The sequence below is a fragment of the Anabas testudineus genome, chromosome 1, assembly GCF_900324465.2.
Source record: "Anabas testudineus chromosome 1, fAnaTes1.2, whole genome shotgun sequence".
Lineage (NCBI taxonomy): Eukaryota > Metazoa > Chordata > Actinopteri > Anabantiformes > Anabantidae > Anabas > Anabas testudineus.
In genome coordinates, this window is record NC_046610.1 from 27188921 (window position 1) to 27216302 (window position 27382).

Genomic DNA, 27382 nt, shown 5'->3' on the forward strand with positions numbered 1-27382 from the left:
GGTGTCATTGAAACATTAAAACAAACAAACACTATCAAATCATTATTATTCTGTGTTGTTTTCTTTCAATGTGACCTTGTTTATGATTTCATGTAATTCATTTGATATATTTTACTAGATCAATTTCTGATGTTGTAAAAATAAACTGAAGTGGGGCAATCAACAGCTTTTTGCTTATCAATATGTATTATGTCTAATGTTAGAGGACATACTGTAAAGGGTTATGAAATGCGAAATGTACACCATAGTTATGCACTGTATAGACACCATTCTACTCCTGCCTGTGTTTCATAGAAACAAGTGTAAAGTTAATCTTAGGTTTTGTCAATTGACCTGTCAATGTATTGCTCTTACTTGTTGATATGTGGGGAAGCTGGATATATCTTAAAGTCCTATTAGCACAAGGTCTTATGCTAACAGGACTTTTTTTATTTATCATAAAATTTTATTTGTATATCACCAAATCACAATAGAAGTACTTTCAACGAACTATACAGTGTTTAAGGTTTAAGACTTTACAAATATAACTTTATACAGAATTATACAGAAAACCCAACAACCCCACTTGAGCAGCACTAGATGACAAACTAGAGGGAGACACCTCCAGCAGAACTAAGCTCAGGGTGGGCGGCTATCTGGTTGGGGACAAATGGCATGTGAAGTTAAAGAGTTAAGTAGTTCTTCACAAGCAGGAAGCATTTTAAAGCAAACATTCAACATTGTCACTAACCCTAACCATATTTATTTAGTTCCTCAACCCTTTGTGCCTTATCCCAACCAAGACTGTTTGCACAGTCCAGTGTTTTTGATTGTGTTAGCCCAGCCGCCATTTTAATGCCATTGTAACAGATGCCTGCCTTACTACATGGGGGCGCTCTTACAACAAATGCTCATATAGTTTCTATAACAGGGAAGAGACAAATGACCCACAGGGGTGTTATTTTTGGAGGACTTGTTGGACAAAAGAATCCAATGTGTATTATGCAAGTTTCTATTTCACATCACTACACATTCCCAGCACACACTCCCAGGTGGTGAATCAGAAGCAGTAATACCTGAATGAAATTGAAATTGTATTAAATATGTTCCACAAACAAAATAAAAGGCTTTTCCAATCAAATTTAGCTAGTTTCTATTTATTTCAGTTCTGCCAAATCCCACGTCCCCTCCTCATGGTGAAGTAATAGGCAAGATTTTGATGTCTGTTTTGCACAATGGCAGTTTTTGAAAAAACAGGAATCCAAACAAATTAAAACTAATATGTGAGAAATAAATTGTACAGAACCCTCTAAGAGTCAAGGTAGGTATTATATTGCTGTGTCTGTCTGTTGTTTGCTGCTGATGAGCTAGTTGCAGTGGATGTTCAGAGGTTTTTCTGTGGGAGCAGTAAAATAACCTAAAAAAATAGAAACTGAGACCAGACAGCTAAACAATAAGTTAAATTAACTTTGTATTTGCATAAAGCACACAAGTTATCTTGGCATTATCACCTGAGCAGGGAGGAGTGTCAGTGTACTGGAGAAGTGGGGGGAGAGGGACAGACAGATAGATTGTTTTTAACAGACCTACCTTCCCAGTTGTACCTGTCAAGCAGGTTGGGTTAGGTCAATTTTAGGAGGGAGGGGTTCACAGCATGACGGAAAGACGGAAGGAAGGGGGAAAGAAATGCAGAAACAAAGAATAGTAAGTGGAGGATAGACTTCAGAGAGGGAGAGTAATAGCTAGCAATAAGGACCTCTTGGCCATATCCTACATATCTTTTCTAGTACTGGCATAGAAATAATTTACTCCTGAGTCCCCTTAACAGGTAAGGTCACATAATATTGAATTGAATAGACTTCATTAAAGTGTGGTATAACATATATTTACATTAGAAATCAACAGTATAATATTTTAAGTACTAGACTGCAGCCTGTCCTGCATTTGAAATAATTAAAAGAGATTTATACATTATTATCTGTTATCCCAAAGTAAATATATGAGGTAAGAGACAATAGTGAGTACATGTAAGTACTCATTCTTAATTCATTATTTTGAGAAAATGCTCTTGTGACTACAGGAAAAAGGTTCAGCCGGACAACAGTGTTTAATATGATAATCACTTTTTGTTGACTCACTGTTTTACGTCATAAGACATGATTATGAGTAGTGTGTGAGAGAATGTGAAAAATGAATAATGCTGTGTCAATTATGAGCACATCTCTTGTGAACATGCTTGGTTTTGACAGAAGTCAGTGTGAGCTTAGTGAATGTAAGGAAAAAGAGAATGCAGACAAAACGACTTTGTTTCCCAAGTGTTCAAGAGTAACTACACCCTAAATCATTTTTGTATTTTATATATTAATTTTTGTATGTCACACAGTGTTATAAAACCTTTGGTGTGTTGGTAAATGTAATCCATGAAGGTGAAAGTTGAGATCAGTGAAGACCTCTGGCACCATTCTAATCATGACAACATTGGCAAGACCAATGAGCTCTGTTCCACATGTGAAAGTGGCTACAACGACAGTTGTTAAGGAAGCTAGTAGCACATTTCTAGTAGTAAGCTGATTTTTTAAATGATCATTATTTTATAATTTCTCCTGACCTGGAGGGCCAAAAGTCACTGAATAAATAAAACAGGATCTAATATACTGATTTATAAATGTCCAATAGTAGATACCAGTTATAGTTGGCCTGATAACCAAACCTTTCAAATCTGGCACAGCTGCGTGTCAGGCCTGTCGTTTCGACAACATTCCATCCCCTGTGTTGTTGATGCAAAGGGGTACTTCTAGCATCAGTATGAAACACCAAAAGACTGTAGTAGTAGTAGTTTTGCATTATCAGCAAATAGAGCCTTAATAATACTGATCTCTGGGAAACCTTAACAGTTGCTCATAGATAATGTTTGCAAAAGCAAATTTGTTGAAATAAGTAAACTTAATACACTGTCATATTACTCTTATATGTAACTAGTTACTGGGAACTATTGCAACGATCAGATAAGAGGACCAGTTTGAACGAAATCTTGATCTTATGCATTTATAAATGGTGGTTCAGAAAGTCTAAACACAAACATAGAGTCAGAACTGTCATTTTCTCTCTGTTCCAGCTATGATCACTATGCTCAGGTGGTTTACTGCATAACCTTCAGCTTTGTGACTCATTAGTGGGAAACTGGCACTACCTGTACTTCAACTGCATGCTTGTGTGTGTGATCTTTTTTTTTATCTCTGTACTTCAGCAACAGAAATGTGTTTCAGCATGTGACCTTTCCAGCAATTGCGTGGTGGGGGTGGGTGAAGAAGGAGGGCACATTATGGATACAGATTGCCAGCCTATTGCATGGCCTGGATATCTCTGGAGTACCTGGATGAAAGAGATGAACATAATTAAAGCAATTCAACATAATTATCAACGGCTGAAGATGGCTCTTGTTGGTATTAGCAGTTAGAGCATAGTATAGAAACCTCAAACCAGATGGTTTTCTGCTATGAGTTGTAATGTAGACCTCTGAAGAAAAAAAACAGAAAACATTTATAATTTAGACTTTATTGTTGTTTAAATGTTATTGTTGCTTATTGGTTACCTGTTAACAGCAACAATCCGTTTTTTCATCTCTTAATACTCACCCCTGCCTATAGTGATACAGTACAGTTTGTCCCTACTAATGATTACAATTTGTATTAAAAAGTTCTATAAATATATGGAGTTATTTCACCTGGGAACTTTGGGAAGCTTCAGTTCAGCCCTATTTAATTGAGCACTAATTCACAACACATTCATCTCAAGGCAATTTACACAGAAGAACCCCAAGTGCTCATTGAGCAAGATAAGTATATATATGACATAAACCTATTATTCAGACATTTGTGGGGACTATTTTTAGCCATGGTTTAATGCACATGTGGTGATCTAAGTATTTTCACTGTGTGTGTGTGTGTTTATCATGGGGGGAAAAGGAACATGTCATCCAGTGCAGTTATTGTACAAAGCTGAAGCTCTAGTATTATTATTGTTGTTGTTGTTATTATTGTCATTATTATTACACAGAGCAATTAGAAATATAATAAGGACACGCACAATACTTTGTGTTCAATGTGCTGACAGTAAGAATCACCTTTTTATGGATGCAGTTTGGTGCCTCATGTCACAACAAGTGTGGATGACTTGCACGTTATCTTGCAGATCTGTTTAACACGTTAATAGACTCTATATTTTCCAACCAAACCTGAATTTCCTGAACTTGTGAAATAACTTGTGTATTGTTTCAGGGAGTGTGTTAGTGTAGGTGTGTCTAGGTGCATCAAGCATACACTCACACACAAACACAGTCTACATTCTCACAAGAAAACAGTGTTTCAAGTGTTGGCCACTCCTATAACTAATGTATGTGTAAAACTACATGAACTATTCTCTACTCTCTGACTGACAGCTGTGCAAGTAAACCTAAGCATCTGGAAAGTGATCAAGACTAAACTCACTCCATGTGTTCGAGACATGCACACACTCATTATTCTCTCGTTCATTTATTTATTAACTGAATGGTTAACAGAAGGCCGAACAGTCCTGATCCTCAAGGACCCCCAGAAGGGAGCAGTCCCATCCAACTACCGCCCAATAACCTGCCTCTGTACAACATGGAAGCTCCTGTCAGGCATCATAGCAGCTAAGATGAGCAGACAAATAAATCAATACATGAGCAGTGCCGAGAAAGGAATTGGTAGTAACACCAGGGCAGCAAAGCATCAGCTACTGGTAGACAAAGCAGTCACCCGAGACTGTAAGACCAGACATACCAACCTGTGCACTGCCTGGATTGACTCAGTGCCTCACACATGGATCATGGAATGCTTGGAACTATTCAAGATCAACAGGACTCTAAGAACCTTTATCCAGAACTCAAGGGGAAAGTGGAAAACAACCCTGGAGGCCAACTTCAAGCTGATCGCTGATTCTGTGCCATATGCAGCACTGCTCTGTCCTCACTGCTGTTCTGCATAGGCCCCCTCAGCCAGATCATGACCAAGACCAGATCAGGTACCCTGCTGGCATAATAAGCTGGCCAAAAGAGGAGATGGAAGCCACTGACATCAAGACAAGGAAGCTCCTCACAATGCACGGGGGGCTTCACCCCAAATCCAGCACCCTGAGACTGCACACTAAGCGGAAGGAAGGAGGCAGAGAATCAGTGAGCGTCAAAGCCACTATCCATGATGAAACAACCAAGTTCCATGAATATATCAAGAAGATGGCCCCAACTGATGACGTGCTTAGTGAATACCTTGGGCAGCAGAAACCAGAGGAGCAAGGGAAAGAAGAGGAGGAACCCTCATTGAAGGACAAACCCAGCACGGCATGTACCACCGGCAGATAGAAGAAGTGGCTGATGTCAACAAATCCTACCAGTGGCTGGACAAAGCTGGACTGAAAGACAGCACATAGGCACTAATCCTAGCAGCACAGGAGCAGGCTCTGAGCACAAGATCAATAGAGGCCGGGATCTACCATACTAGGCAAGACCCCAGATGCAGGCTGTGTCCCTAAAACAATCCAGCACATAACAGCGGGATGCAACTCCATAACTAAGTGGTCGGCATAGTGTACAGGAGCATCTGTGCCGAGTACAGACTGGAAGTCACAAAGTCAAAAAAGGACACACCTCCAAAGGTGGTTGAGAATGACAGAGGTAAGATCCTCTGCGACTTCCAGATACAGACCGACAAACTGGCAATGGGCAACCACCCCGACATAGTAGTGGTGGGTTAGAGCTTGTAGGAATAAGACCACTCCAAGGAATGGGCGAGTGGTGATTTTTTTTTGTTTTTTATAGATGAGCGTGTGTATGTGTGTGTGTGATGTTTGTGTGTAGTTGACCACAGTACACCTGTTAAACATACGCAGCACCAAATCCAGAGGTACACCTGTAACCTGTTGTTTTTTCCGGAAATTCTAGTGCCTATTAGACTATTCTTTGTAAATTGTTAAGAACAAGCTGAAAACAAACTGTGTGAGTATGACAGCATCCCAGAAGCAAACTTTGAAGGGCACCATTTTTTAAGGATTCTTAGTCATCCAGATCGTGGATGTGTCTGTCAATCTATCACTAACTTAACAATGCAATTCTTTCATCACTATGCTGCTGGTTTGATAGTCGTTCGGTGTGTCTCAGGTAAAACAACAACCCATCGGTGACCATCAAAATGCTAATGACTCAATGACTCCACAGGGCTTATTAGTCTACTACTTAAGGTAATCAGTCAGATCTGATTAAGCATTCTGAATAGAAGTTAAAGTAAGTCCAGTTGCTTTAAAGCAGTGCTTCTCAATTATTTTCTGTTACCCCCCATTTTTTCATGGTGTCTCTTGAGGGTTTGTTCATTACACTTCATATCTCCCGCTCTGTGCAGTATGTGCGCATACTCGGTGCAATAACACCATAGAGCTAATACTCTCTGTGCACACTCAATGACAATGAGAGCGCCACTACCATCTACTGTGCTTGATGTGCAATTACACTTTATTCTAGTACGGCCAAAAAGCATGTTTCCTGATGTCAAACGCGCCCCCCTTAGCATCGCAGCGCACCCCCCAGGGGGGGCGCACCCCACTATTTGAGAAGCACTGCTTTAAAGCAAGTCCATCTAATAGTCAAATAGTCATCTTAATAAGCTGCACATTTTAAGGAATGCCTTTGCTATTGCTTTAAGCACCATAAACACCATTCACCAGTGACTTCTGAGGAGAAGTGCTGCTTCTACCAATATGATGTTGGTGAACTGACTCTCCTTCATTTTTCAAGATTCAAGATTCAAAAAAACTTTATTAATCCCAGAGGGAAATTATTTTGCCTCATTACCATTGTTCTCAAAACAGACTCAGGTACCACAACCAGGAAAGATCCAACGCCAACATAAATACACAATAACATCAATACAGAAAAACTCAATATACATACAGAATATGTAAAATAGATAAATGAAATTGGGTCAAAATATATAGATTAACAGCAAGTAAGGACACTTTCACTTCCCCCACCCTTTACAGAGGGGGGAGGAATTGTACAGATTGATTGCCACAGGTAGAAAGGATCTCCTGTGGCGCTCTGTGGAGTATTTAGTGTTAATAAGCCTTTGGCTGAACGTGCTCCTCTGTCCAGCCAACACACTGTGCAGTGGGTGGGAGGGATTGTCCAGGATTGAAAGGAGTTTGGACAGCATCGTCCTTTCAGCCACAACATGTAGAGGGTCCAGCTCCACACCCAGAACAGAGCCAGCCCTCCTAATCAGTTTGTTTAGTCTGTTAGTGTCTGCCACCTTCATGTTGCCGCCCCAGCAGACCACAGCATAGAAGATGACACTGGCCACCACAGACTCATAAAACATCCGCAGCACGGTGCTGCAGACGTTGAAGGACCTGAGTCTCCTTAGGAAGTACATCCGGCTCTGAGCATTTCTGTACAATGCTGATCCAAGTACACTCCCAGGTATTTGTACTCGGACATAGCCTCTACCTCCTCCCCCTGTATAGAAAGAGGGATGACAGGACTCCCAGATTTCCTGAAGTCCATCACCAGCTCCTTTGTTTTATTGATGTTGAGTTGCAGATGGTTGAGTCCACACCAGTCAACAAAACTGTCCACCACTCCACGGTACTCTGTGACATCTCCACTCTTAATACATCCTACAACTGCAGAGTCACCAGAGAACTTCTCAAGATGACAGGACTGTCAAGTCTGAGGTGTACAGGGTGAAGAGGAATGGAGACAGAACTGTCCCCTGTGTCCACCTGTGCTACAGACCACAGTGTCAGACATACAGTTCTGCAGGCGGACATACTGTGGACGGTTAGTGAGGTAGTCCATGATCCAGGAAATCAGGGGAGTGTTGACCTGCATGTTTTTTAATTTCTCTCCCAGCAGTGCAGGCCGGATGGTGTTGAATGCACTAGAGAAATCAAAAAACATGATCCTCCAGGTGGGTGTAGGTGCGATGGAGCAGATGTATGATGGCATCATCCACTTCAAGTTGAGGTTGATAGGCAAACTGGAGGGGATCAAGTGAGGGTTTGACCAGAGGTCGGAGGGACTCCAGGATTAGTCTCTCAAAAGCCTTAATAATTGTGAAAAATTTGATGAAATATTGACTACTGAGACTGAAACTCACAGAAAAAGTTGGCTGTGTTGCTGTAGGCTACAGTGAAAGAAGATCAAAGGTAAACCTGCAAGTCCAGTTTGAAGGCTTAATTGCCAAGATAAATCATGATGTGTACCTGCACTGGTCAATTACAAAGTATTGTATTGTAAGTTTTGTACACTTTTTTTGTGGTATTTCTACTTTGCTTAAATATTTCCATTTTCTCTTACTTGATATTTTGACTTCTTTACATTTAAGAGACAAATATAGTACCTTAACTCTACTACATTTTTTGTTCATTTTGGTTACGAATTATTTATAATAATTATAATAATAATGTAATTAATAAATAATACCAATAAAGCATAATGAAGTCAAACTATGAATTTTTACGTAATCGTAAGACTTTACTGATCCCCAGTGTTAAATTCCCAAGCTATCTAGCAGTATATCAAGTTACTCAAATTAAAATAATTAGGTTAAAAACCTATGATAATAAAAACAGCATATACTGTAAGTGATGATAAATATTAATCCATCCAATGACATCATATTATTAATGTCAAATGTTCTAATGGTAACACTATTTGTTGTACAGTTTAACACTGGATGGCTATGGCGCTACCTGCAGCTTTTCTGTCTGAAGACCAGTTCACCTGCTCCATCTGCCTGGAGGTATTCAACAACCCAGTCTCAACACCATGTGGCCACAGCTTCTGCCAGGGCTGCATCTCCTCATACTGGGATGGACGAGGGGGCGCAAAGTCCTACCAGTGTCCTCTCTGCAAGGAGACCTTCCGCAAACGACCAGAGCTCCATGTGAATCTGACCTTGAAGGAAATCACTGAACAGTTCAAGCAGATGGTCAGTGCTGGAGTACTAATGAATGGAGGAGCTGAAGTAGAGAATCCCAACTTACAATTCCATCAGCATCATCAGCCAACTGTGCCTCTGCCCCTGAGGCCTGGGGAGATGCCAGGGAGTGTTTTTGCTGAGATGATGACTCGTTTTCAGCAGCTGCAGACTCCCGGGTCACCTCATGTCCCACTCTCCTATCCAAATAACCTTTACCTGCAAAACCCCAATCAAATCAGTGATCAAGCGGCTTGCCAGGGTCAGAACATTGGACACCACGACCCTCCTCAACCCTACTGTCCTCCCCTCAGGTACCAAACAACACTCTAGACTACACTGACAAGTTGCATTTAACTATATCAAAGGAACATTACGAACATTTTAAGAAATGGGGCTGAGGAAATGTAGCATGATAATACAATTTCTCTCATTTTGGAAGTCTAATACAAGCAAACAGGTGAGTCAAAGAAAAGTCTATTATGGGAACACTTGCCTGTGGTGGGCAACATGGCAATGTAAAGGTTAGCATTGTCAGCTAGATGGACCTGAGATCACATATACTGAGTTATACTGCAGGTTCTCCCCGTGTGCATTTTCTCCATCTTCCTCTCACAGTCCAAAGAGTGAGGAGGTTAGGTTAATGACTATAAATCTTTTACAAGTGCAAATGGTTGTCTGTCTCCCTATGTCAGGTTTGTGGTAGACTGGTGATCTGTTCAGGGTGTTCCCTGCCGCTCAACTGTGGCTCCACACCACCACAAAAGGATTAGAATGGTTAAGTTAATGGGTGGGTGAGCAGACGGACTTGCCTGTGGCCCCTCAGAACAGATAATTGCCCTAATTGTAAAATCTGACTAATAATGGGGGAAAATTTATTATTTGCTCTGTGGGTGGTGCTAAAGGGATTGCGATGGGACCATTAATTAGAAATGGTTAATTAATAAGTATATTAGGTTTTGATATTTATTTTTCTTGTGCAAGAGGGCTGATGGCAACCTGAGTGTGAGGGTTAGAGATCCTTAATATCCATAACATTTGATCTTCATTTTCAGTTAAAATTTTTTAAAGCTCACCTGGCAGAGAGACAGAGGTCAAAGGTCCCAGTCAGACTCAGACTGGGAGTGTTGTAGTTGTGTGGCATGAGTGTGTGCCTAACTTTAAATCCAGGTAATAACAGGTGAAAACATGGTGCTTATTAACATAGTTTTTGTTACTTTCACTAGGAGTCACAAACATTACAAAATTTATTGTCGTACCATTTAAATGATTTTTAGTTTAATTTATTTCATTATGTTCTCTATTAGTTAAACTTTCAGAGGCCACCAGATTTTTTTAACACCTGGAAACTGTATATTTTACGTTGATGTCCAACTGACAGTTATTTCTATTAGAAATTATTTTAGTTAATCAAAATATTAAAAACATTTGTCTTAAATTCTCAAAATCCAAACTATCATCTTCAGATGTCTTTGTAACAGTTCAAAGTATAAAGATATTTCGTTCGCAATAATCGATTAAGAAAAGCAGAAAATCCTTATCTGAAATGTTAAGTTGTGTGTGTTGGGTGTAAAATTAGGCAAACTATCTAGTGGTTTCAATGCTATGGTAGATCAGTATGTCTGAAGTTCAGCTTGTTGTGTAGTGTCCCTCCAATCAGCAGAGAGGCATGTATAACATGTAAGTCACTCAGTTGTATATGAATAACTTAACCATGGTGAGAGTGTCATGACTTTATTTTATTGTTACAACAGGTATCCCCTGAGCAGTCCAGGTGAATCTAACCCCAAACAGCCTCCATGTCCCATTCACATGAAAGGTCTGGAGTTCTTCTGTCGTACTGACAATATGTGTGTGTGCAGCATGTGTGTGGAGACAGCAGTGCACCGAGGGCACAACATCACTCCTGCTAAAAGGGAATGGCTCATCAAGAAGGTACACTAAACAAAAAATTAGGTAGCCCTAGATAAATTCCATGTTTAGTGCAGCAAGCTCACACAAAATATTAATGTACTGTTGTACTTTAATTTCATAGCTACTTTCAGTTAACCAACAATTGTGTGTGTAAAGGTTTGGGAGCCCTTCTATTAACAATCACTACTAACTTGTCAGGATTTGTAAGGCATGTCAAGAGCTGTCATTAGATATTGTCTCTGATCATAAAATCAACAGCTGTGGGTTCCTAATTAGAAGCCAAATGCTAAAAAGCAAGAGAGGCTATAAAATATATTTAAACACTCCCAACTTGGAGTTTGAAAATTAAATGTCATTAAGACAGACAGTTGAGAAACTGGCAGTGGCACTGTGCATCAAAACAAAAGCTAGCTGACACAGGAGTGGTTTATTGTTGATAAAAAAAAAACAGGATCTAAGCTTCATCAAATAATCAAGTAGCATTGTTGTATGTGCATGTGAGATGTTAGTTTAGTACTCACTGACTGGGATTTTCATAACTATCTGACAATACGTGTGTGCAACATGTGTGTGGACACAGCGCAGAGGGCACAACATCAATCCCTTCTTCTCACACGCTTCTTACCTAAACTTTTAATTTTGATTCAAATGCCATAGCCCCTTGAATGACATGATTCTTCAGGTGTCTATTATACTATATGAAAGAAAAAAGACAAAAAATATTAAGTAAATAAGTAAATTAAAAAAATCTGTAAATCCATGCACAAGTTTCTAGATAACTAGCAAGTTTTTGTGATAAAATACTCACTGTATATACTGTATATAAGGGACATAATTTTCCCCTATTTTCCCCAACTACAATGACTTAAAGGTCCCAGTTTACCAATATGTAGGTAAAATGTATTATTGACAAATAATGGAAAGTGTCACGCAAAGTGTCAAAATTGCCTAAAAAGATCAAATAGAAGAAGATAAAAAAAATATTTTTAATATTTGGACTAACCATTAGATTCCACAAATATAAAGCTCCGCAGTAGAATTTTTTCTAACCTTAGCATTATAACAAAGCAAAAAGCTATGTCATTGTAGTCACCATCACTGTTTCATACCTCTGGAAGTGATGACCCACAGAAAATTTTTCATTTTCTCTCTCATGCTTTATTATGATTAGCTCAGTGTTGGTCACTCTATTGAAAAGAACCTTCTGATATCTCCTATAACTAGAGTCTTGAAAAACATATCAAACTTAGAAAGGGTTGATGCTGGGGTTAGAAAAAAAAATGTCTGTATGAATAGGTGGGTGGCGTCTTAATAGTCCTTACCTAAATACTCTGAATCATCGCGTAGAATTACTACGACTCACTGGTTACGACTCAGTGATATCAGACTCACTTGTAACCATCCACTTGAGAACCTGGACTTAGATGTTTTATGTTAGTAGAATGTTAAAATCATTCAACTATCCAGTGAAAGAAGAATTTAGGGTTTTGATTTTGTCACAGTTGTTTATCAACATTGGTTTTGTCAGCTTCTCAGCTCACATTGGAATAAAGGTTATTGGCAAATATACTGGAATCTGGATTTAAACCTCCTTTAAAGATGAGGGTTTATTTAAATGTTATAAGCCATTTGACTACAGTGGTGTTTTCTGTCCAGTCTGAGTTAGGACTTGCAGATATGAAGTTGAAGGATCAGATCTCTGAGAGAGACAGGATGATAGAGGAAATACAGAGCTCCTTAAAGCAGATACAGGTGAGTTTTCATCTGACACATTGAATTTCTCCTTCAAACCTATGACATCAAGCTCTGATCAGTCTTGCCTGACATTATTCTATTGATATTCCAACTTGCATCATGTCAGACAACAACTAATGCAGCTTAAAAACTCTCAAAATCCTTCTTTATACAGTGTGCTTATTTTACAAGTTGCATTTGCTGATAAATAAGCTGGACATACACAACACAGACAACACTTTTCAACTGTGTCTTTCATTCAACAAAAACATATATTTTATTAAAACGTCTTATTGTTTTAGAGGCATTTGACTTTTCTGGAATCATAAACAGTCACTTTTAAAAGTATAAGTAATATGTGAGATTATCAGCATATTAATAAAGTGTTGAAATGATTGTCATTCCATATTTGCACTTTATTCTCCTGACCTTTATCAGTGGGTTGGGCCACCCTGAACCAACTTTTAACCCACTTCTGTACATTTAAATTTAGGCTGCTGCTGAAAGAGAGACAGATGGAGCAGTTTGTGTCTTTTCCAAGCTGATCTCTGCTGCAGAGTACTGTAAAGCTGAAGTCTTGAAGGTGAACACCATTGACTCAGGATAAAAGAGATAGTTCTGTAACAACCACTTGGGCTGTTTGATGTATTCATTGAAATTAAAGTTGAAATGTCCTCCATGCATTGCACATATTTTACTTTAACGTCCAGGTGATAGAGATGTCTCGACGCACAGCTGAGCACAGAGCTCAGAGCCTACTGAGAGAGCTGGAGGAGGAGATAGCTGAGCTGCAAAAGAGGACTGCAGCACTGAGCCAGCTGGCTGTGTCTGAAGACTTTGTACTATTTCTAAAGGTATGAATGAATATGAATGTGAACAGGGATGCAACAAGCATTTTTGTCCCAAGGGGTCTACTGTTATCAGTTAAAAAACTATGCCTGCATACATTCTCCAGATTTCTTGCAAATTTAATGCATAGCTCATGTGTTTTCTGTGTAATTGTGGTTTATGCCCAATGGGCAGTAACATTATATCTGATCATTTAAAAGCTTTTTCCCTTTGTAGGTTAATACACAGAAGCATACATGTCAACACAATAACGTGCTCTCAAAATAGCCAAATTATATAGCCCTCTTTAACTCAATAACTTAATTTTATTAATATTAAGTAATAAAATATATAAAACCTCTTACATAAACGTCATCAGTTACTCATTGCTGTGAATTACAGTTAGGAATGATGTTCTTTATTATTAAGTATATTATTATTTATTCTAGAATGTATATGTTATAAAATATAAAATCTTTTAACAAGTGAATTCAGTAGCAAAACAATATTGATTAATAGCTATTATTATTTTAATTTTACTGTATTACACACACATACTATAAATATATAAAAATTTACTGACAATACAATAAAAGTGTGGCTTTTCTCTCATGCAAAAAAGCTACTGTTAAGTGTAACAATATCTAAATAATGGGAAATATGCCTGGTTGACATAATGCCACTCACCCCAACTAGTTAAGGCAGATGGCCACCCACTATAAGCCTGGTTCTATTGGAGGTTTCTTCCTCTAAAGGGAGTTTTTCCTCTCCACTGTTCTTTGCTCAAACGGAATTGTTGGGTTTTCTATATCATTTTTTATACAATTATACTCTGTAAGGTCTCAACTTACACTGTAAAGTGCCTTGAGATGGCTTCTGTTGTGATTTGGCGCTATACAATTAAAATTGTATTGAATTAAATGGATTAAATTTTTTTCTCTTTCTCTTTGCAGACATACCCTATGCTGTCCACCCCTCCTCAAACCAAGGACTGGTCCAGTGTCTCTATGTCATCTAAGCTGACTTCCGGGGTTATTCTTGGGACTGTCAATAAAATGATGGAGCGCTTTTTGGAAGAGATGCGATCACTTCCAGATTTCTGTAAGTCTTCGTTTAGATCTATTGTGAAACTGGATATTCAAAAAAAGTATTTAAACAAAATTACCATATGGACTCTAAAATGTTCTGCTAAACCAAATGGGCCAACTGCAAATCCTTTGCCACAATAACAAAAATTGCTATTTATGCAATATATATATATACAATATGTCTCTTTCCTTTCCAAGGTAGAGCTCTGAATTGTACAGGATCACTTCAGAGTTTCTTAATAAAAAAAAACATAAAAGTTTCTTTCTGCTGATTTACAGGCCAGCAATCCATGTTGGACCAGTCTGTATCAAGGCCCAATCCAAGTAAGACAGCCCAAAATAATATTATTGAGTCAAGCCACAAAAACATAACAATATCAAATACATATTATGTAAATATGCTCTGTTACCTTTGCTCCTTTGCAGGGGTTAAAAGGGTTCAAGAATACGCAGGTAAGGGTTTAAATTTTCTCAATTTCAGTCCGTTTTCTCACAAAGTCTTCAATTAGTTCTATTATCGGTTTATTTACCCAACAAACATCAAGCTCTCCCTTAATTTGTTAGATGATATCACTTTAGACCCCAGCACGGCCCACCCACGTCTCATAATCTCAGTGGATGGGAAAAAGGTACACTGCAGTGACCACCATCAGCTAGTGCCAGACAACCCTGAGCGCTTCGACCGGGTGGTGTGTGTGCTGGCCCATCAGAGCTTTAACTCAGGACGACATTACTGGGAGGTAGGTGGGACACATTTTGAAGCTGGATACAGATGAAAAAAGATGCCAACACTCTACAAAATTACAACTACAGGTTTACATAGGCATACTTAAAATTCCATTTGATCAGATAACATTTTACAGTCATTAATGTAGCTTTGGTTAAAAGGAGATTCCTCTGGACACTTGATGATCTGATGTTCTGTAACACTAAAATAACATTAACCCCACATGTATCTTTCAGGTGGAGGTGGGAGGAAAAACTGACTGGGACCTGGGTGTGGCAAGCTGGTCTGTCAATCGTAAAGGCAAAATCACTGTAAGCCCTGCCCATGGTTACTGGTTCCTCAGCCTGCGGGACCGGACTGAATACTCCTTCCGAACTGAGCCCTCAACCAACCTGACAGTCAACCCCAGACCTTCACGCATTGGAATCTATGTGGACTATGATAAGGGATTGGTGTCCTTCTACAATGTAGAGACCAGAGGGCTCATCTATACATTTTCGGATACTTTTTCTGACGCCATCCATCCATTCTTTAGCCCCTGTACTAATAAATCAGGAAGAAACGAGGCTCCACTAATAATTTGCCCTGTTGTAATGTCAGAGTGAAACAAGCCAACATTTATGTAAGCTATTAGCAAACAATGTTATAAAGACTGACCTACCTCAGGAACAACTTCTAAGACTTCTTCTCCAACAACTACTAAGTAAGAAAAAACCCTTCATTGCAGTGGAATAGATAATGAATAGGCTATTGGTTAAAGTCAAAGAATCAGATACCTGTTTCACCCCTTGTTTAACCGCAATGTGGTTGATAAAATGTAGTTAGTGCTAATTAGTGAGCTAAAGGCAAATATAACAAAGGCTAACATTAACATCCAATGTTAAGATTAAAAAAAAAACCTATGAAGTGAAGTTGTTGATCTTAGGTTAGCAGTGTGATGGTGGAGATGTATGCGGACACATAGTGATGTAATGACATGGTTCTTCAGCCCAATGAAAACAACCAGTTTGTTTCTTGGATGGTTCCCACATTAAACCAACTCTTAACCAGCACTCTTATTCAGCACTACTACTAGCATGTGCTCTTTTCGTGGATATTATTATTAGCAAAGATAAAGTGTGTTTAGAAAAACAATACAAACAATATCAGACAACACACCCGACACTCAGGTGTATCAATTATACTTTTTACAACAAGTACCAAAACTAATCGCAAGTTTATGTTGGTTGAAAAGGTGTCAGTGATGTGTCCGTTTAATGGGCCAGTGTAAATACTTTTAGACTGAAGTCAGCAGTAGTCAAGATTTCTGTTCCACTAGATTAGGTCCTTAGGTTTTGCCTACTGTACTGTTAAACCCCACAAAAATAAAATGCTGTATTTTTTATTGGGCTAAGTAAGTACAGATTTCTGTTACACATTAGAAATGAAAATAATATTATTTTATATATTTGACATAATTAAATTTGAATAGATGGAAAGAATTGGTTGAGCGAACAAATGATGCACTGTGGAGACCCCTAAAAAGACTAGCCAATGTGCTAAGTCACATTTTTGTTTGTTTGTAGTTTTTTTTTATAAGGGAATAAATGATTTCCTGTGGATGAGCAGGCTACCTGTTGGCTCATGTGAATGTAATGTGTAATAATTTACGTAGATGTACTTGGGTAAAACACTCAGTGAGACGCAGGAGATTATTTTGTTGCAGTATTGCAGTTGGATGTTAAGGCAAATTGGCAGCAAACTTGGCTTGCATGATGCTGCTATATATTAACATGCTGCTTAGCCTGTTAGCATGCTAACAGTTAACATAGTCGACTGTCTTTCTGTATTGTGCTTTTGAAGATGCTTTGTATGTGTCCCAATGTCAGTCTTAGTGTTGGAGGATAATCAGAATGATCAGGCTGTACATTTAGTGGCACTGCTGTAAAAAGCGATATCTCCAGCTATCTCTCAAAACCACTTAATTCTTTGAAGATTACTTTTAAGATTATTATTCAAAATCTGGGTTCCCTTACTGTAGAAATCAGTGTTTTTATAAGAACACTTGTTTGTTGAACAGTCTGTAAATAAAAATGTTCCTAGCAGTGCAGCAGCCGTGCAGGTGTCGATTTGTTTGCTGACAGACATGGAAGATAGAATAGATATTCTAGCTGTGCTTCAGTTAGCTGTGCTTCGACAGGAGAAAAGAACAGCAGGCAACAAAAAACAAGGAGGATACCTTTGTCTTCATTGTATAATGGTAGCCAGGAATATTGAATAACCAGTGACTGGTCCTTCCAGACTTAAGTTTGCTCATACTGCAATCACTTGAGACACATTCGCTGCACTCAGGTGATTCCCATTTCACTAACTGTGGGACTACTAGCAGCAAATATCTGGACCTCTGTTGGAATAGGTCAGTCACCCGTTTCACTTTGACATTAATTAGGTATTTTCAGAATTTTTTTGGTTAAAGTTGCAATCCTTTATTGACCATGACTGATTAATAATGTCAATAAAAGCATAAAACATTCAAAGGAGTGAATATTTTTAATAGGCACTGTAGAATAATCTGCTCGGGGACCTTCCTTGATATACTGTATGTTTCCAGTGTGTGCTTGCCCTACATACCTGACCACTGTTTTTCTTGCATTTTCTTTTGTTGCTTCAAGACTAGCAGTTTGGTTGATCCAAGTTTCAGTTATTAGTTTACAGAAAGGATCAGAGGTGGCAGCAGTAATATAAACGTAGTTTATCAGAAAAATGAATGATTATCTACTGTACACAGGTGAGAAGAAACTTTATTTACATTCAGGTAGATAAATTGTAAAAGGGACACAGTATTACACAGTATGATACCAGGTCACAATCAGAGCGCCAGGATGTGTACACAAAAATGCTGAAACAAACAAAGAATGTTTTCACAAACGTCTTGTGTGGTCAATAATGTGTTAGATAGATAATTTAAAGCTCAGTTACAGCACCTACAGTGAACATTCACGCTTACTAATAAGACAGTGTGATGAGTAATACGTGGAGGAGCCCTCTCTAGACCAAGTTGGATTAAGTCTGCTCAATCTAATCAGGCCAAGTTGGTTATAGAAATAATTATGCTACTGAATGCTATTCTTTTCAGCTGTCGTTTTTCTCTCTCTCTCACCAACTCAGCTACATAATGTTTTACTGTTGCTGCTGTTTTCCACTGCAGCTGCTTGTTAACTGATTGAACGTGTTACTTGTTATTATACCCACACCAGAAGATGTGCAGTTTAGAGGAGGAGGCCCCCTGTCGCTGAGCTCCATCATAGCATAATAAGGGACACTATTGTCAAGTGTCAGCTTGCTGTCAAGTTTTTCTTTGTCTCTCTTGGTCTTTGAAGCAAATACATAGTTCAATGAATGAATTGTTCTGTTGCCTATTATGAATGGTGGAGGAGCAGAGTAATACACAATACAGCTATGGTACAAAGTTAATACACATTCATTGTGGACATGAATGTGTGTTAACTTTGAACATGTAAGGGCTGTATAGGGCTTTCAGTGATTTCTTTGAGCCTTGAGAAAGACCTGCGACCTGTTCAGGATCTCGACCAGCGATGATTGGATTTTGGATGATTTCTTTGAACTGTACTTTCTCAGACAAAATGATTGTACAAACAGAAAAAACCCATTTTAATTCATTTGGGGTTTTCTGACATCAACACAGAGAAAATCAAAACATCAACTACACATACACCCACTTAAATTATTAATTGAAGTCCTGAAATGTCTTCATGTTAGTGTTCATGATTAAAAGCCCAGTACTGCCATGGCAGTCATGTTCCTGGTGAGTGTATGTAAACTATAAAATGAACTGAAAATGGTATGATTTAATAATAATGAATAATACTCTTGTAGACAAATACATATTTACAATATGTCTTTATCTTTCCATCATTTCCTCTTGGGACCACTGATGTTCTTTGTGTGAGTGTCTTTCTGAGCTCCTAGACACCTCACCCCCTCCAGCAGCATAGGTGTACCATGATGTGGGTCTGTGTGGAGAAAGAGAAGTGAAAGACAAACACTGGGTGTTAGTTAGTTTGCTGTTTACTCCCGCTATTACAGTCATGTGTAAGAGCACAGTTCACACTGTCTCTGCCTGTTCATTTCTATAACATGATACTGCTCTCTACTGTTGTCTAGTGCTTACTCAAATGGGTGTATTAGGTTTTTTATTTAATTCAGTATACAGTTATATTTTGTAAGTTCTTAAACCTTAAACACTGTAAAGTGTCTTGAGATGACAGCTTTTGTGATTTGGTGCTATACAAATAAAATCTAATAAAATGGATTTGAAATTTGAATTGCTCAGTGCATTCTGGTGTTTTTACTGTGACTACTTACCAAAGAAGAAGAAGCTTCAAAACTCTTAATGCTATTTTTTGGTTTGCGTGAATAGTAACAGGTTTTGGTATGCTGCCTTAAGTGTCTTATCATCAGCCACATCATCTTGGTCTTTGGTGTTATCATTGTCCTCTGACAATGCCAAGCCTTAAGTATCTATGCTAAACTTTGAGTATCAGTCTTTCACTAGGATCCTAAGCATCCTAGCATGCATTTAATGGCTTGGTATTAGATTTTGGCGTTCCAGTCCTTGGACTGTGTGTTGATCTTTTAGAGACCTACACCCTGAGACATCAGTGACGATCAAAGAGAGCCTACTTTTCAAGAGCATACAGTTTTTTGTGTACAGTATGTATACCAATAAACAGAGGCACAAGGTTGGAATAGATAAGATCAATGATGTCAAAGCGTCTCTCTCTCTTCTCTCTTCTGCATAAGCTTTTAGAGGAGGTACACATTGACTACAGGATGAGATTAACAGAGGTTGAATATGTAGCCCACTTGGTGAATAGAACAATTTATATGTTCATAACCTTTGGAAACAGAACTGTATGTTTGACAGAGTGTGTGTCTATGCTATCACCTACCAATTACTTTGACCTGTAATTTGACCTTCAGACTATTGTCTCTACTCCCTTTGGTTACCAGAGTGATCTCCTCCTGCTGCACTCCCTCCTGGTTCGTCCTGTACTCACATGTTACCTTCACTCCCCCTAAAGAGAGATAGAAGAAGGTGGGGGGGGCTTCATTAATTCTACACATTTATTGCACAGTTATTCATACTATTGTTATACATTGTGCAACCTGGTTCAATTAAGGTATCTTATCAAGGCGATCCAAACAAGTAGTTTGGATTTATTTAGATGGAAAAGTGAGGGAAGTGAGCTATTCTTCATTCACTGTGCAAAGTTATCAGTTATCAGTATCAGTTGAATTTTCTCCTGTGCTTCAGATGCACATTAAAACACTGTGTTTGCAGCATAGTTCTTTCTTACTCAGATTTGATTCACAGGCTTCACAGAGTCTCTTTGGAACATGAGCTGGGGAGGCTGAGCCAACGTTCACCTCACTTCTGCATAAGCTGAAGGATTTCTGCTGTGCTAGACTATAGTCTATAAGGGAGAACTTACAGAGATGCATTTTCTACTGGGTCCACTACAGTGACACAAAGGTTCCCTGCTTAACTGTGAAGGATGAACTTGACAGTGTCTGACACATCCACACACTCAGGCAGTACTGTCCAGCATTCTGTATTGCTGCTAGCATGGATAAAAAAAACTGCAAAAATGATATAGGTTAAACAGAGGTACAGTTGCCTTCATGACTCCTACACAGGAGTCATGAAGGCAACCACATCCAACTTGCTTATTCAATCTCTTGACCAGTGCTGCAGCAATTCCCAATGCTATCGTTTATTGTACTGTTTAATTTTTGTTAATGTTAGCTTAGATATATTCCGTATTTTATCTTCTTCTACTCATGTGAGTTCTTTGTCAAAAGATGGTGATGAGAGGTCTGAAATTATAGACCCACTAAGACTATTAGAAATGCATGGTCACACACACTCAGCCCCTCCTAATTGTGTTATTTTATTTTCCTTCCATTTCTGCCTGACTTGCCCTTCACTACCCATGCACTAACCTACATTGCAAGAGTAGTGAGACTTATATTCATTAAGCCAGCATTCAACACACACTCACAATTATTTGTAATTACTAATTAGTTGCTGCCACCATTTCTGGATTTGGGATTTTCAACTAATGGGTAGCTGCCTTTTTGCCTGCAACCTGTTCTTCTACCCTCCCTTGTTTGTATCAAAAATGAATCCACAACTTTGAACTTTCACAGTCTGAATATGAGTCCCCTACCTCCCACTGATGACACATACAGATTAATACAAAAAAGTAGCAGGTGGATAGACTAGGCAACAACCTAACTATAATGGTGCACAGTCAGACAAAATACTGAGGTAGCTTAGTATAGATGAAATTCTCCAGTGTCAGCCAAACCAACGGTTTATTCATATATTCATTCATATGGATATTAACCAGTTTGAATACAGTTGACATAAGGCTTATTTTGCAGTTGGAAACAGGAATAGTGCTTAAATATTTGATTGCAGATAATCTATTGGTAAATCCAACACTTTGGTCCAGCATTTGTTGAGATGCCTCATAAGTACATTTACTCAAATACTGTACATTTTTTACTGTACTGTTCTTCAGTACAAATTTGAGGCACATGTCCTTGAGTACTTCCATTTTATTCCTCTGCAATGTGGAGGGATATATTGCCCTTTTCACTTGACTATTTAACAGCTAGTTCGCAAATTCAGATTCTTAACACAAAATACATTGAAACAACAAATACAGATTTTTTATTATAGATGAAGCAGCTGTCAGTATATGAAGTGTCAAACTCAGCTCCACCTTTACCAGCTGCTATTTGTGTTACACAACAAAGCACTATGTGATAGAGACCTTTGGTCTATTCAAAATTCACACTAGAAATGTTGTCTGCCTTATTTTTCACCTTTGAAAGTTCAAAGTTTGTCCTCCCCATGTTTAGCTCTGGACTGGACTTCAATAGTGTTTTAAATACTTTTTCAGTAACAAGAGAAATTACAGTCTTGGCGAAAGAATTGCACTTTAGTACTTAAAGTACATTTAAAGCATGCACTTTGAATTTGAAGTTGTACTTCTACTTCTAGTCTAATACATTTTAGACTGGGTACACAGCCCTGCAAAGCTGCAGCTCTCTACTCACAGCTGTCCTGTGGTACCAGCTTAGAAAGTTACCTCTTTCTAAGAAATTATTTTTGTCTTATTGACCCAATAAGACAAAAATAATTACCGCAGAGGTAATGAAAAAGCCCAGACAGCTTCTTCACTTCCTGAGGATCCTCAGGAGGGTCAACCTGAAGAGAGAGCTGCTGGGTGCCTTCTACTGTTGCTCCATTGAGAGTGTGCTAACATACTGCATCTCCGTGTGGTTTTCAAGCTGCACCATGGCACACAAGAAGGTTCTACAAAGGGTCATAAACACTGCCCAAAAGATCATTGGCTACCCTCTTCCCTCACTGAAGGACCTCTACAGCACCTGCTGTCTTAGGAGGGCACACAACATCCTGAGAGACTGCACACACCCAGGATACCGGGTGTTTAAATGGTTGCCCTCAGGAAAAAGACTCAGGGTGCTGAGGTCACGGACAAACAGACTAAGAGACAGTTTTTACAATAGAGCAATAGCCCTCATGAACACACACACACACACACACACATTTGGTTTAGTTTTTCTGAGTAGAATGTATATTCTTTATATACAGCTGGTGGGCATGTGTATATTTGTATATGTATTTGTATATATACACACACATATATATATTTATATCTATCTCTATATATATATATATATATATATATATATATATTGTAAGCTGTTTTATTATTATGTTGTTGTTTTCTTCTTTCTCCTTGCACCAATGTGGGACAGTTCGCACTTTCGTTGTACTGTTGTACCAGTGTGACTGTACAATGACAATAAAGCTTTTTCTTATCTTATCTTATCTTATCTTATCAAACTGACCATAAGTAAACAGGGAAACAATTCTCGCAGTAGTGAAGTCTGGACTCACCTTCCAGTGTGGAGTTAATATGATGGACACGAAGGCTGGGGGACCTCCGAGTTGGAGATGAGGAAGGGGGACAAGAAAGTTCTTTGGTCACTGTGGGCACATCCGGAACAGTAAAGACAATCTCATAACAGTGGTGACTCTTCAGGAAACCAGCCTGGAGTGAGGAAGAACAATAGACATTAAGGGCTAACACGCTGTGTATAACTCCACAACTTCTGGTTCATACAAGCTGCAACATCCAACTCCTTATAACGGCAACAAAAAATGAAATACCATATAGCCATTGGGTGGCTGTGGTCAGGAGGTAGAGCAGTCGACTACCAATCGTGGGATCTGTGGTTCCATTTCTGGTGCCTCCTGTCACATGTTGAAGTGTACTTGGGCAAGATACTGAACTCTAAGTCAGGTCTGCCATCGGTGTGCGAATGGGTGAATGAGAAGCAGTCTAAAAGCATTTTGAGTACTAGCTTGGTAGAAAAGCACTATTTACTGCAAATCATTTACATAGGTTGCAAGGAACAGCACTAGAGTGGTTTGATGACTTAGTATTGGCCTCAAGTAATACTGTAAGAAATCTCTGATTTATCTTTGATCAGTATATCTCCTTCACTTCATACATCAAAGAAATCTATAGAATTGCCTTTTTTCACCTGAGAAACATTGTTAAAATTAGGAGCATCCTGTCCCAAAGTGATGCTGAAAAACTAGTCCATGCATTTGTTACTTTCAGACTGGAAGTACTGGAAGATTTCTTAGTTATGCTGCTATAGGTTAGTCTGCTGGGGGAACTCTATGTCATGGTTTCGGCCTGGCCCCGGCCAGCCTTGGTTTTCCTCCCTCTGGACTCCGCCCACCAGCCAGTTCTCTCCCTCTGCTCTTGCCAATCAGCGGCATATTGGACTCACCTGTGTTCCCCTCACACTACATAAGCTCTCCTCAGACCTTCCTCCATTGTCAGATCGTTGTCATTCCCCCCTCTTGTTTCCAGCGTCGTTTCCCCACCTGTCTTCAGTGTCAGTTCCCAACCCGTTTCCAGTCTGTGTTCCATGCCTGTTGCCCAACCTTGCCTGCTCCTGCTCATCTTCCTCGGTCCTGTCTGCTTCCCCCCTGGATTCCCTGGACTATGTTCCCCCCTCTGAATTCTGGACATTATTACCTGTTTTTTCCCGTGAGTGTTTTCCTGCCTTTGAGCAGCGGTTTTGTTTTGTACTTTGGTTCCTGATTTGTAACTTTGTTCCACGCCGTTTTGGTAGTTTTCTGTTCTTACTTTTTCCTCGTGTTTTTGCCTATTTTTGTAGTGTCTGTTGCCCCCCATATTAGTTTCCCTAGTTTTGCTAATAAATCCTGTTTCAGTTGATTCCTGCCTCGTCCCCCTCCCTTAAACCGTGACACTCTGTTGATAAACTGAGCTCCTCTCTCCTCTCTCCTATATCCATTCAAATGCTACCATTTCATGTCATTAACTTTGTGTCTTCTCTCTCCTGTAGTTGTGTTTCCTCCTCTCTGTCTCCCTCTCTCTGTACTTTTCTGTAGGTATCCTCGGCCTGGAGCTGTACATCTCCAGAATCCAGTTGACCTGCCCAATATTCTTGCTGCTTGTTGTTGTCTTTATTGCCTGCTGTTCTTTTCTCTCTTTACATTACATTACATTACATTACAGTCATTTAGCAGACGCTTTTATCCAAAGCGACTTACAAGTCATTACAAGGGTAGGCAGGGCAGCGTGAGGAGGTCTTGCCTAAGGACCCCTACTGGAGGTAGCCATAGCTGGGATTTGAACCCCAGTCTCCCACATGGGAGGCGGTGATGTTACCACTACACTAACCAGCCACCTCTTCTCTTTCCACTCACCCCAACCGGTCGAGGCACATGGCCACCCACTATGAGCCTGGTTGCCTAAAGCTTGCTCAAATGAGATTGTTGGGTTTTCTATATCATTTTTTGTATAATTATAATCTCTAAGGCCTTACACCTTACACTGTAAAGTTCCTTGAGATAACTTCTTTTGTGAATTAGCGCTATACAAATAAAACTGAATTGAATTGAAGTCACAGCATAACTAACTAAACTCCATAGCAATATGACAGCCTGAGAATAACCAGAACACAACATACTGTATCTGCATCCTATGTACTGTACATTCATGCAGCCAATATCCTAACTGCTCTTTCTTTGAAGGCTCGAGAGTCATTGCAGCTGTCATTGGCTGAGATGTAACATACTTTTTGCATCATATTTCCCATGCACCTCCCACACACACACACACACACACCTTTACAAAGTAGCTGCCATCCTTCTCTGAAACAGCAATGAGAGTAGAGAGGTTTAACTGATCGTCTCTCCGTGTTGGAGAGCCGGGGGACTCTTCATTGTCAGGGAAACGCACCCCACTTGCTTTGGAGGTGGAGCCTGATGACAGAGAAAATATAGGTGTTAGATCCAAAGCAGCCACAATGATGGAGATGCATTAAAACAAAGAATAGTGGCAACAAACAGCAACATGTCCACAAAAGATGGCCTTAAGTCATTATAAATCAAAAACAGTAATGTGTATTTTAATAAATGTTTATTGAACTTCTATAAAGCAGAAAACTAAAGATATAAAAGAAATATGGAAAATAGATGTGAGCAAGCTGAAACATCTGAATAAATAATCAACAGTGTACAACCACCAATGTATATTCTAGAAATGCAGGAAAATGCACAAAATGGGAAATGTTTGCTCAAAAAAGCAGACATAAAAAACACATTTACAAACATGTCTTGTTATGGTCAAAAATTGTTGTTGTTGTCCTGAAATTAAAAAACAAAATATATTTGAAAATATAGCATGTATTAGTACTTTGGAAACTAAAACTACATTAGAGCACATTCACTATTGTCCAGTGTTAGAACAAGCTTACCTTTTCTTCCTGTTGCCATGGTAATGTGGTTAGGAACTGGGATGTGTCAGACAATACCAGAGTGATGTCATCACCTCTTAAATACTAGAAAGATAGCAACATGTTAGAAGTTTGACAGTCGGCTGACAAAGGTGGTAGGAGGATGCTTGTGTAAAATGAAAATGCTCTAAAGGAGCTCAGGACTCTGAGGAGCCTGAGATTATGTGAGAAACAATTTGACTGTAGCTCAGAAATTGAATCTGTGTGTTCAGAAATATACAGTGTGACAGTCCTCCTTTGATGCATGAGCTTTTTCAGACAGTGTGCAAAGAAACTTATTTGAACAACTTACAGATTGTTAAAATTAATAGATAAATTCATATATTTTTACATTGTTTGTGTTTGATTTAAATTATAAAAGTACAGTAAATCAAACAACATACGTATGTTGTTTGATTTACTATTTTTATTCAAGTTTTCATTTCTGTTTTTGAAATAAACTTTATTGTTTGTTCTTTCTTTCTTTATCAGCTAAATGTTGTCACATGCATATGCACATGTGATGCAGTGTACAGTATATCGGATAGTTTTAACTTAAAATACCAAAAAAATAGACTGAAATTATAGCAGCTTCAGCATTCAGCAAAGGAAAAAGCAATTAAGACTGTATCTAAAGATAAACCTCTTTAACAGTGATAGTATTCTTAGTTAGATGTTCAACCATTTTAATTGTGACACTTTGACTTAGTGCCATGTTTCCCACTATCAGCAAATCACAGTGCTGCTCATTCAGCAATGTTCTGCAGGAAAGGCTTGATTTCTCACCTAAAGATGCAGAATCTCACAATTCCATTGACTGGTTTCTGATATTACTATAAGAAACCAGTCCTTATAGTAATATAAGGACTGTTTTCTTCCTTATTACAGGTTTGTTGATGTGGAGATAACTGACTGAATTTTCAAATGACTTGAAATTTTAAATTACTAATATACGCTTATTGTTACATATAGGCCCGGACATGTGAAGGAGAATGTTTTCATCGGCTAACAAACAGACACACGCCCTTAGCATCCTGCAGCAGCCAAAGCCACTGAAACCATCACGCAGCAGGTACGTACCGCTCAGCGCGGGTCGGTGTCTTTCTAATGTCCTTATATTGGTGCTGACATGTTGTTATTCTCCTCAGACGTGAGGTAGGAACACTGCTATCCGACCTGATGATGCGCTGGCAATATGCTAC

The 27382-nt window shown here is 38.9% G+C and overlaps 2 protein-coding genes across 4 annotated transcripts; one reads left to right on the top strand and one right to left on the bottom strand.

Annotated features, from left to right (window-relative positions):
* The first annotated feature begins 1668 nt into the window (after positions 1–1668).
* Positions 1669–17349, top strand: LOC113161802 (E3 ubiquitin-protein ligase TRIM39-like). 3 transcript variants are annotated; one of them, XM_026359607.1, is made up of 11 exons: positions 1669–1807; positions 8716–9283; positions 10724–10904; positions 12540–12635; positions 13111–13200; positions 13328–13471; positions 14399–14546; positions 14813–14857; positions 14960–14986; positions 15113–15273; positions 15497–17349. In XM_026359607.1, exons 2-11 carry the CDS (start codon positions 8727–8729, stop codon positions 15863–15865), a joined length of 1818 nt encoding a protein of 605 aa, XP_026215392.1. In that variant the 5' UTR covers positions 1669–1807; positions 8716–8726; the 3' UTR covers positions 15866–17349. The 3 variants fall into 3 exon arrangements, with proteins under 3 accessions (XP_026215392.1, XP_026215390.1, XP_026215391.1); XM_026359605.1 differs by having other exon boundaries at positions 15098–15273; positions 15497–15865; XM_026359606.1 differs by lacking the exon at positions 1669–1807 and having other exon boundaries at positions 8727–9283; positions 15098–15273.
* Positions 16749–27382, bottom strand: LOC113161804 (UPF0687 protein C20orf27 homolog). The gene is made up of 6 exons (XM_026359608.1): positions 27261–27382; positions 26163–26246; positions 25532–25668; positions 23260–23413; positions 20213–20338; positions 16749–19273 (listed from the first exon to the last, which is right to left on the bottom strand). Exons 2-6 carry the CDS (start codon positions 26179–26181, stop codon positions 19173–19175), a joined length of 537 nt encoding a protein of 178 aa, XP_026215393.1. The 5' UTR covers positions 26182–26246; positions 27261–27382; the 3' UTR covers positions 16749–19172.